At 33.2% G+C, this 12,175-nt stretch overlaps 1 protein-coding gene across 2 annotated transcripts; it reads left to right on the top strand.

The window, feature by feature from the left end:
- The first annotated feature begins 7,113 nt into the window (after window positions 1-7,113).
- LOC107946648 (vacuolar protein sorting-associated protein 26A) lies at window positions 7,114-10,758 on the top strand. Of its 2 annotated transcripts, XM_016881064.2 has the most exons (11): window positions 7,114-7,357; window positions 7,458-7,532; window positions 7,667-7,741; window positions 7,884-7,956; window positions 8,100-8,144; window positions 8,377-8,488; window positions 8,849-8,915; window positions 9,299-9,343; window positions 9,510-9,565; window positions 9,738-9,913; window positions 10,088-10,758. In XM_016881064.2, the coding sequence occupies exons 1-11, from the start codon at window positions 7,355-7,357 to the stop codon at window positions 10,261-10,263; spliced, it is 903 nt and encodes a 300-aa protein (XP_016736553.1). In that variant the 5' UTR covers window positions 7,114-7,354; the 3' UTR covers window positions 10,264-10,758. The 2 variants fall into 2 exon arrangements, with proteins under 2 accessions (XP_016736553.1, XP_016736558.1); XM_016881069.2 differs by lacking the exon at window positions 9,738-9,913 and having other exon boundaries at window positions 7,117-7,357; window positions 9,252-9,343.
- The last annotated feature ends 1,417 nt before the right edge of the window (window positions 10,759-12,175 follow it).

The raw sequence follows: 12,175 nt of genomic DNA, 5'->3' as shown, positions 1-12,175 counted from the left end.
AAAGGATGACAACTTTTTCTTTTCTTTTTTTATTTCTAGTCAAAATTAAGCTACTAACTTCACCAAACTTTGACTTTTCAACTCTATCTGTCTCTATGGCCGGCCAAGCATATGAAAGGGGTCTATTTGCACTTTAAACACCCCCAATTATGGTTCTCTAGCAATTTAACATATTTAGCTAGCAAATCACTCCTTTTTTGAAATTAAGCTCACAAAAGCTAAAATTAATTCACCAAAATTTTTATGCACTCATATAATCATGCTATAACACATAAAATAATATTAAAAATAATTTCTCTGACCCTGAAATAGTGGTTTCAAAACCACTGCTCCAACTAGCCCAAAATCGGGTTGTTACACTCGTCCACAAAATCAATCATGCAATTCATGCAACATTAAAGCATTTAAATACAATTATATTAAAGCTTATTTAACATACGAACTTACCTTGGTTAAAAAAAGGTTATCAGTTCGATTTAGTCCACAACCTTCTTCTTCCCCGGTCTAAACTCGAACTTCATTTTTCTTAATCTATAATATCAAATTTAACTTATTTAATCATCACATTATTCAATTCAGCCCAAAAATAAACTAATTTTTTCCCTTAAAGTTTTGACATTTTACATTTTAGTCCCTAGGCTCGTAAAATGATTTTCATTCAATTTTATTACAGTCCAAGCCCAGCCGATTGCTATTTATGCTCATAAAAATCTAAATTTTTCATTTATTCACACTTTTCTACACATTTTATAGACTTTTACAAATAAGTCCCTATTTGATGTTTTTATCGAAAATCACTTTGCAAAAATCATTTAGCAAACAACAAACATGCATTTTCTACCATCAAACATCAGAATACATGCACATCCAAAATGGGTAAAATTTTAAACTTTAATCCTTCTTCAAATTAGTCCTTGGAAAGGCTAGATTAGGTTGAGGCAACTTAAAAAACATAGAAATCATTAAAAGCGGGGAAAGAATAGACTTACAATCGCACTTGAAAGTGGCCAAAACCCTAGCTATGTCTTCTTCTTCAGATTTCACTATGGAAGGACTAATTTGAGAATATGGACACTTTTATTTAGTTAATTTCGTCTTTATTTGACAAATTACTAATATGCCCTTAATGCATAACCTTAAAATTTTACCTAGCCATGTCCATTTTTTTCCATACTAAAATATAATAGTCTAATTTCCATTTAAGGACCTCTAATTAAAAGTTCATAACAATTAGACACCCTTAAGTTATAGAATTATAGTTTTGCACCTATTGCAATTTGGTCCTTTTAGTCAAATCCGACACTCAATCGATAAAATTTCTTAAAAAAAAATTCACACAATTATTCTATCATTCTGTAGACCTTAAAGAAATGATAAAATAGATATTTCTACTTCAGATTTGTAGTCCCGAAACCACTGATCCTATTTGACCCAAAAACGGGCTATTACAGTACAATTCTCTGACATATTTCTTTTGAAATTCGTTTTGAAAGAATTTCCTATTAGCCTGTTCAATAGGTACGTGGCGTGTACTGACTGCCACCATGTACACGCTTCTCCTTACAGTAGAGAAACAACACAAATCAAGCTTTCACGCGAGTTACATTCAAGTTGTTGCAAAACGCGTTTAGTGGATTCAATCCAAACTTCCTCTGATGAGGGATTGACCCCTTTCAATCCCAAAAACTCAATCACACCCTATCTCCATAATTCTTTTACCAGAGCTCATCCAACGGTAGGTGCAGGCATTGTGTAGTAGACGTAGTTCTCTCAACCAGCTGAAGTGCATCAACGATAGCTTTAAGTAAATGTGAATCACCTGCTCCATCATTATCATCTCTCTCAATATTAGGTCGTTCAGCACCTATTGGATTAACATTCGAAGTTACCGACTCCCTTGCCTCATAATCATCACAATGTTCATCATTAGAGTAAAAGTCCTATTCCACTTCATTATTTGATTCATTTTCCATCTTTTAACTATAAAACAAAAACAATTATCATCAGCATCCAAATCCTGACTCAACTCGACTCAACTATGACATGTACCTTTAGACTCAATTCTAAGCTCAATTTAGTCCAAGAATTGGCTAAACCTATAGCTCTGATACCATTAAATGTAACAATCCTAACCCATCTCCATCGTTAGATTAAGATCATGAGCATTACTAATGAATCAAAAAATAATTCAATCATAATCAACATATAAACTACCTAATAACATTATAATATGTAGGGGCAGGTCACGACAATCTAATACTTTCATGCTAGATTCTTATACATTGAAATAATAAATTATGCTCTGCATTTCTAAACTTGGTCTTCCACTCTCTACACTCTTATCACTCTTTATCCCTTTTAGAATGTCAAAATTCCGAGACATACAAGACTATTCCAATTATTAGCATCAGAGTATTAGTCCATACTCTGTCTACGATTATCTTTTTAATGATGTTAGTGGAATGAACTTAATTTAGGTTTGCTAATCCACCCTAATTTAGAGTAAAAATTACTCTTACAGCCCATATTACGAGTCTACGGGACCTTAAAAGTAGTTTAAAAATAGGCAGGAACTAATTTGAAACAATTCTAGAAGTTTAGGAAATAATTACAAAAATTTTAATTTCAGGGGTCACAAACCTGTGTGGCCAAGCTGTGTGAAGACACATGCATGTGTGACCAAGTCGTGTAACTTTCTGACTTAGGTCACATGCCCATGTGTGTTGCCCGTGTGTGACTCACACCCGTGTGGCCAGGCCGTGTGCACCCAAAAGTACCTTAAAACTCAAGTTTACCATTTCCTACTTATTTGGGCACTAAAAAACTCAATTACCAATTATTTAACCTATTCAAAACACGATTAAGCATGCCCTAATACACAAAATTTATCACCTAATATGCCTAACCAATGTACCCTCATTGACACCACATTTATATGTTTAAAAATATCAACAACACATCAAACATTCAAGACTTTCATTCATATCACACTTACCATATTTGAACTGACTTTCAAACTTCTAAAGTTACAAAATATGAAGCTAAGCACATACCAAGCATTATGCTAAGCTACCAAACTTTAAACTATCACATACCAAAATATAAACTAGGCTAGGATACCAACATAGCCTCAACCACAACCATATACACATTTAACTATCATTTCACTAACAACTAAGTTAACCACATTTTATAAACGATATCAACAAAACACTCCTTAGGTACATTCCATTACAAAATGAAATATCACCACACTTGAGCTCGAGATTTTTGATTTGATGTTGAGTCAGTAATAATTCAAACAGTACCTAGCCTGCGCACAAAAAACAAAACCGCACGCTGAGTAAAACTCAGTGGTATTTCTATAATCCAAATAATATAAACTTGATGTAAGTATTTAAAATGAAAAATGCAACAGGTAAGATATGTTCATGTGTTTCAATTCAATAGTATAATTTTTTGCTCATTCTTTACTCACATCTACTAAGATTTTCACATGTTCAAATATATAAGTATATATGAATGGCGTTACATTTAACATTTGAATACATTATGTCATGCAATGGCATGATCTATATCTTTGATTAATAATTGAATTCATTCAAGTTTCACTTCTCAATTTATCATTTCATATTTCATTTCTCATCTCATAATCATTTCTCATATTTTCCATTTCAATATTTTCTCATCTCATACTCATTTCTCATCTTTTCCATTTCAATATCAATCACATGAATGATTATTTTACTTTCCCCTATTAGCACGACACGGACTCGGACAGATACACGGATCCAACGAACATACCAATTTGGCACCCAATGCCTCATCGGATAAATCTGAAGTAATAATTGCACCTAGCACTATATAAATTGACACCTAGTGTCTCATCGGTAAAACTAAAGCAAATTGGTACCCAATGCTTCATCGACTCAAGGTCGGAGTAATTCCTGAACTCTTCTTATCTTATAACATGCCATCTATATCCGACTCAGCCCGATACAGTTAATAGGGATTCATTTCACTTTTCAATACAAACAATGTCTCTATTTCATGAATGTATATCATCACATATAAACATATATTCAATTTGATAGTAATCACATTTTTCTCAATACACATCTATTCATAATCAACATATTTCATAATATACAAAATCAATCCATTTCATTTCAATTATGAATTTAATTCAATCCCAAAGTACCAAAGTACCCATATCAAATGCTTACCACATGCAAACAATTATATATGCAATAATCTACTATTTAATTCGGATTATAAAAACACAAATCGTGATTTCCGAGTTATTCGACGTCGATTTTATTCTTCCCCTTTTTACTCAAGGATTCTAATACGACGTTAGCTACGGAATAAAACAATTAACTCACATTAATATTACACATTTCAACTTCACGTTAAATTTCAATTTTCACACTATATTTTGCTTATTCTTCAATTTAATCCCTAAATCTTGACTAATTTTAACCTTAACAATTAACTTCATATTTTTATACTAATTTCACTCTAAACCACATTTAGCTTCCTCTTTTCTAATTCGACCCCTTAATTTTAAAATTTTCACAATTTAGTCCCTATTGTTCAAAATCAACAATTAATTCCATAATTTAGTCATTTTTCCATTTCTAACTTAAAAATCTATCTATTTAATCCTTAATACTTAAACTATTCAACAATATCAACATCTAAAATCTTGAACAATACTAAAAATTACAATATGAGTCGGGTAGCTCTAGGTACCAGAATTCCAAAAACATAGAAATTACAAGTATAAGAACTAAATTGTACTAACCAATTTGAGCTTGAACCTTAAACCCCTTAGGCCGTATGTCCTTGCTATTTCTTTCTTTCATTCATTTCTTTTTGTTTTCTTAATCTTTGCATGTAATAGTGTAATAGTAATGAAAGAAGAAAATTTTTGGCTGTTTTAATGTACTATTATTATTATTATTATACCTTATTATATAATATACATACATTTTATACAATTTATTAGTATAACATATATACATATTATATTAACATAATATATAATATATATACATGTCATAAATGTCCATTTTAAATGAAACAAGGGCATAATTGCTTCTTTAGTCATTTTAATTTATTTTAAGCTATAATTCAAACTTTTAACCCTTACACCATCCAGTCCATGTACCTTAACAACTCCTACTTTTACAAAATTCACTATTCTAAAAATTAATTAGCTACTAACCTAGCCTCGTAAATATTTAATAAAAATATTTACGAGTTCGGTTTAAGAAAATAGAGTCTCGAAAATACATTTTTTGACACCCCTTATTATCGGGTCATTACAAGAGTCATCCACTCAAATGCGCAAGACAAGGCACCGCCCCAGTTGGACTTGATAGACGACACATTAGTATTTCAAACGGTTTGCTCATTTCCTATTAGACTAAGGACATGTTTAGTTTGGTCTACCAGTATAAGTTATTTTTTCGTATTACAATTAGACCACGTAATACTGCTTAGTATTAGTTTAAGTATTAGATAACTAGTGAGCCAATATTTGCTTCTATTAGCTTTATATGCAAAAACCACGTGAGGACAATATACATAGGGTATTAATATAATTATGAATAATTTTATTAACCAATTTGTTTGAAAAATTACAAATGTACATAGACGAAAAATACTACACTTAGGGCACCAGATCCAATAGTATGCGCTAGGTACCAAGCAAGTCCAAGAGAGTCCCATGCGAAACCTGTGAAGAGGATTATCTGATATGTCCATAGAACTACTGATTTGGGAATTTGGTTTTCAAAGGATAGCATCATGAATCTAGTTGGTTACAATGATGCTAAATGGGCATGTAACATTGATGATAGGAAGAGTACATCATGTGGTTGTCTCTACCTTGGATTGAATTTGGTGTCATAGTACTATAAGAAACAAGTTCAATCTCACTATCGGTATGTTGTTGAATGGAGTTACTATGCTCAATTGCTATGGATGAAGCAAATAATGAAAGATTTTGGTGTTGAATTAGATATGGCTATTGTCTTGTGTGATAACACAAGTGACATTAATATTTTCAAGAATCTAGTACAACATTAGAAGACTACACATATTGACATTAGGTATCATTTCATATGGGAATTGATTGAGAATGGTGTTGTTGAGGTTAAGTTCATGTCCACACAAAAATAACTAGTTGATTTGTTCACTAAACCATTGGATGCAACTAGGTTTGAACACTTGAAGTCCTCTATTAGAGTGTGTCACGTCTAAATGACTCACAAGTTTTTGGAAGGCATCCAAACACAAAAGCTTGATTTTGTTTTGTCAAGGGTTATTTTTGGATTCAAAATTTTGTTATAAAATTTTCTTTTTGTGATTTGTTTCTCTCACTAAATCTTGGAGGGAAAAAGGAGTGGCAATTGTCATGCTTTTTCATCATTAATGTGGGATTTGAAATTGATTTGATTGTTTCCAAAAAGTGTTCTTAAAGTGGTTGTGCAATTACCCTAATCGATTCATATTTTCCTTAAGCTGTTGTTACTTAAGTTTGTTATTCTCTCTTAGTTGTTTGTCATTTTGTCTTCTTATATTCACAATGGCAAGAATGAAAATTACTTCTTAAGATGAATTTGAAAAGGCTCAGAAAAAACTTAGAGCTGAAGGGAAAGGTACATTTGAACCACAAAAGGAGGCTCAATGGAGACCTAGGGAAGCCAATAAAAGGAAAAAAAGAAAAGAGAAGAGAAGGGTGGAGATACCTCTACTTAGATGTCATTGCAAAGATTGAAGATATTTTGGGAGGGGATGATGCTTCGCAACAGGAGGTAAAGGCTACCTAAATTGAGGTGGTGGTGGATTGTGCAGAATAGTTGGTGTTGTTGCAAAGGGTGAACAATTAAGAGAATAGTTGGCTCAATATTTTCAGAGTTTTACTTTATATTATCTGCCCATATAAATTATTTTTAAGGGAATGTACCCATATAGATATTAATCTATTAGTTTTTTAAAAAGAAATCTATTTGTTCCTTTAATAATTTATTACCGTATAATGAATTATATAGCCCACGCGCAGCTCGGGATAAATACTAGTTATTATTATTATAGTGACATCGCGTGAAAAGCACGTGATGTTGACGACGAGCTTGGTAGTACTGGATAGAATAGACGCCAGTCTTTGCTTCTCATTCCTAACTGTCAAAACTCAAACTGGTTGGTTGGGTTTCCTCTCCTTCGCCAATTTCAATCCCCTCTGCCGTCTAGGGTTTTTCGTTTCTTCCTTCCTGCGCTTTCCGATCTCAATAATTGCTCTCACAATATATTTAACTCATCCTCAATTTCATTGCAACGTAACAGCATGGTAATATCTCACTTTCATTGGAATTTGCTTTTCTTAATTCTAATGGATTTCCAATTTGACTGTTTATTGAATGTAATTCGGATTTGCTCTTTTTAAAAAGAATTTCCTGATTGGAGCTTTCAAGCCTGCATGTAATATCTCGATCACATTTTCCGACGGAAAATCTCGGAAGCAGGTATTCCTCTCGATCCTCTCAGGTGTAGAATCGTTTAAAAAGAAAATTAAAACTAGACTTTTATTTTTATTGTGATTATTAGTTAATTTTTCACGATTCATGTTGTGGAATCTGGATTATTGCGGTTTGATTAGGTCCCGATGAAAAAGGAAAATGGCAAAACGATTATGGTTTCGCTTTTCCAAAGTAAAGAAAGTATTGCTGGGAAGGTATTTATTCACTTATTTACTTTTAGAAAGATTTTAACAGATTGGGATCAGATCATTGAAGTCGTATTATATTCATAGCTTTGATGATTCATTTATCAACCCTAAACCTTTTGAAGAACTTCCTATTATCTGCCGCTTTCAGGTTTCCATAGAACCACTTCAAGGAAAGAAAATTGAACATCTTGGTGTTAAAGTTGAGCTCCTTGGTCAAATAGGTTCGTCCTTGCTCTTTGTTCACTGATTCAGTCCAAGCTTTAAATATCATTCTGACATGGAAACTGAATAGGACTGAATTTTTACGTGTATTCGTATTTCTTGTTGAAATGAAGTTAATGCTAACTTTGTTTTTTCTTTCCAGAGATGTATTTTGACAGAGGCAACTTTTATGATTTTACCTCCCTTGGTGCGTATATTCTGACTTCACTTTTGTTTGCTCTGCCTGGGTACTTTTAGGTGTTCTTTTAAATAAATTTCAGTGATTAGTTTTCATTAGATGCATGTGGCAGAGATGCACAAAAGTTTATGATTTAGCTTTCTCGTTTATGATGTGCACAAAAGTTTGGTTTATGCTAAGTTTTAGTAGATTGTTGATTGGTTTGTTTTGTTTGCCACTTTTATATTCTTGATATTTGCAGTACGTGAATTGGATGTTCCTGGGGATATATATGAAAGAAAAACATATCCATTTGAATTTTCAACAGTTGAAATGCCATATGAAACTTATAACGGTGCAAATCTGCGGCTTAGGTATGGTACCCCCTGCACTAAATCTTTAAAGATAAAATTTTATTCACATCACTTTTAGTCAATTTGATTTGAGTATTTCCTTGATCACTGGATGTATGTTTGTTATGGGTTGTTAAGGCTTATAAATCAGTCGATTATCATAATAATAGTTCTTGGTACTTAGCTCAATAAAGTTTAGAAATCGTTGAACAAAAAAAAAAATAAAGTTTACAAATCACTCTGTTATTTATGTATTATTAAAAAATGTTTATTTTGGAGTTCTAAATAAAATATTGTTTTGTTGGTCCGCAGCTGAGGTTGATCATTTTGAGACTATAATTGGACAACCCATGTTAGAATTTGATTCGTTTCTTTTCCCAGGTATGTCCTGAAAGTGACAGTTAGTCGTAATTATGGTGGAAGCATAGTGGAATACCAGGACTTTATAGTAAGTGTTTTCATCTGCATCCTCTTCCTTTCATTATTTTTTTTCTTTTCAAAATGAGTTTTATCTCCTTTTTCATTTCTCTTTTTCTTGCGCATTATGGAACCTCACTCTCAAATGCACTAGCAGCATTGTACAAATAAGTGTATCTAAGGTGTGCCATATAAGGGAGAACTTTAGACTCTGCCTTATTGTGAAGAGTTGCTTTTCCCTTTTATTCCCGACATTATACTCATATACAAGAAAGCCAACATCAATCTATTTGGCCTTTCATTATGGTTTCAGGACATTTACTAAATTGACCATTGTATATTGTTCTCCATTGAGTTTCTTTTTCAGTGTTGTGATTGTAGCAACTTATCTTTTGCTTGGTTAATGTGTATGAGGTTCGCAATTATTCTCCACCTCCGTCAATCAACAATAGCATCAAAGTGAGTGCTTGTCATAATGTTAAGATAGAAATTGTATTGTGCTTTTCATTGGTATCTTAACTGATTCTTATTAACATTAAATTTGTTCATTTTGAGATTTGTAATGAGTTCACACAGCTTTTTTATTGATAATACTTAATTTTAACAAAAGTCCATCCATTTGCAGATGGAAGTTGGAATTGAAGATTGCCTGCACATTGAGTTTGAGTATAATAAAAGCAAGTAAGTTTAACATCTATGGATTGTGCTTAAACCTGGCATCATAGGTTGGCTTAGGTTTGTGTGGATTTAGGATTTAAGCTGGTCAGCTTAAACTATTATAAGTAGCAATTTTCCTAGTCACTTTTTATCACGTAGGTTTTGATTAGACATTGGTGGAATCCAAATTGCTCAGGTATCATCTGAAGGATGTTATTATTGGTAAGATATATTTTCTTCTTGTGAGGATCAAGATTAAGAATATGGATCTTGAGATCAGGCGTCGAGAGTCAACTGGATCAGGAGCAAATACTCATGTTGAAACAGAAACGCTAGCTAAGTTTGAGTTGATGGATGGTGCTCCAGTCCGAGGTTTGCTTGTAACTTAAGATTTCTTGCATACTATAAGATCTGAGTTGTGTTTTCTTTTGGAAGGATATGTAGTTAGGCAAACTTTTAGTTTTGATACCTCAGATACTTCAATTGCTACTGATATATATCATTTCCTTAAGGATAGCGCTCACAATCATGTGCTTGGTATTGAAGGTGAATCAATTCCAATCAGGCTGTTTCTTAGTCCATATGAACTGACTCCAACTTATCGCAACATCAACAACAAATTCAGTGTGAAGTATTACTTAAATCTTGTTCTGGTGGACGAAGAAGATCGTCGATATTTCAAACAGCAGGAAATTGCGATATATAGGCAGCAGGATTCCTGATTAAGCATCATACTTGGAATTCCGTCGGTAAAGGAGAACAAATGATTAACTGCCTTGCGACACCTCCGTAAAGCCTTGAAGCTTAGGGTTAATACTATCTGAACATAGGGTTGTTTCTTTCGAAGGGCTATAGTGTTTCTTTTCTTTTTTGTGTAGACTTTGATTTGTTGCAGCTTTGCCTCGGAAATGGTCAATGGTGTACATGGTTCATATGTTATTCAGGGGAATATAGTTGCTGTTTGCTACAGTCGTCACTAGGGCTTCTTCTGCTCAGTTTGGACATTGGAGTCTACAAGATGCCAGTCCCCATCTGATGTCCGTCAAATTTACATTGCAATGGCATGAATCATGATCAATTTTGTTTCCCTTGTTGATTTTTTTGTGTGATTCCAATGTTGATGAGCGCTTGTCATCAATGATTCAATAATTTCCTTATTCTGAATTATATACATTATGGTTCATTTCTTATAACCTAGCTGTCCATGGTTGCTGTTATTCCTAAGCGATTTCTGTTCTGTTCATATAATAATGCTGGTGTAGTGTTTTTCTTCATGAAACTGGCTCAAGCTATCTTATTTATCGGCTTGACTTCTCAATTTCAAGATAAACCCCCTCTTCCCTTCTCAAAGGAGGCTATATGGACTCTGAATAAAAGAAAGGCTTGAAGTGGTTTTACAATTATTATAATTTATTAAAGATAACTTCATCGACTGGTGTGTGAGAGAGAGCAAACAGTAATGGTATTCGACTGAAGCTATTGTGAAGTCACTTAGCTATACATGGGAGATGTAGGCGATCGTGGGTGAAGCATGGTGGGTGCTCATGGCAGAAGTTTCCACTGCAACAATGCCCTGATCTGTTCTATAATTCATCTCACCTTCAAATTCTTTAATGCCTGAATTGCTCGTACTAGAGATTCCTTGGTAGGTGGCATTTCGTTTTATTGTTTGTTTCATTCTCATTTTCATATCATGAATGTGATTAACGTCGTGAATGTTTGCAAAGGTGGTGGAGAATCTTGATACAGTCGATGTTTGGGGGAGAATTTATGTTAATTTTGGAGACTTGAAACAATGGAAAGATAGGGAAAATACGTCTTCAGTACGAGAGGAAAAAACCCATTAGAACATTGTTTCTAGTTCGGTAGCATAAATACAGAAGAAACCAACAGCTGGTACAATGGTCAACCTCTACAAATCCAGCAAGTAAACTTCAAAAACATTACAATACCTAATCTGATACAAGCTGGCTGGCTAAATACATCATGGTTCACAATTTGCAGGTTCATTGCCAACTTACTAAACATTTAAAAAAAAAAACAAAAAAAAAACCAATTATTCTTTGATTTCTTAGGTATGAATCTCAGACATCTAACACTCGAGTTTTTTCTTGGAGAGTCAGAGCTTTCTTCTTAGGAATTCAAACACGTTAGTCCAAAACCCAACCCCATTTGCTTTTTAGATTTGCAATACATAACGCTAGCTAGCAAATGAGCGGACGCAGATTAAGCGTACTTTAGATTTGGATTTATTCGAGTTCAAATTTTTTCAGGTTCAGATTAGCTCAGGCTCGAGTTCTTTTGGGCTCAGGACCTTTCAGACTCGAATTTTTCGGATTCGGGCTCAGATCAAGCCAGCGGCTCTGATGGATTCCACTAATATTGAATGTTATAAGTTAAAAATATTTCAACTTTGAATGTAATAATTCATGTTACTTTTATACGATATTTCTAATTCAAAAGAAAAAAGAGCTTTATCATATATAATGAACTGCTACTCCTGGTTCTCACAGAGAATCGTTTCTTTCAATATTCACTCATTGTTCGTTAATAACCCTAGTGATTGTATCTAGTATGCGTATTCTGATAGGAAATAAAATATTCAATTGATTTTTCATCGAATGACTATTCATC

Source organism: Gossypium hirsutum, chromosome A08 (genome assembly GCF_007990345.1).
Source record: "Gossypium hirsutum isolate 1008001.06 chromosome A08, Gossypium_hirsutum_v2.1, whole genome shotgun sequence".
NCBI classification, from domain to species: domain Eukaryota; kingdom Viridiplantae; phylum Streptophyta; class Magnoliopsida; order Malvales; family Malvaceae; genus Gossypium; species Gossypium hirsutum.
The sequence above is the reverse complement of the archived record's forward strand: the minus strand, read 5'-3'. Positions and strand labels throughout refer to the sequence as shown.

Bases quoted from the DNA above. Each gene is read 5' to 3' on its own strand.
- LOC107946648 (XM_016881064.2), top strand. The intron at 7,742-7,883 runs GTATTTATTCAC...TGCCGCTTTCAG, and splicing joins AAGAAAGTATTGCTGGGAAG to GTTTCCATAGAACCACTTCA. The intron at 9,566-9,737 runs GTAAGTTTAACA...CAAATTGCTCAG, and splicing joins TTTGAGTATAATAAAAGCAA to GTATCATCTGAAGGATGTTA.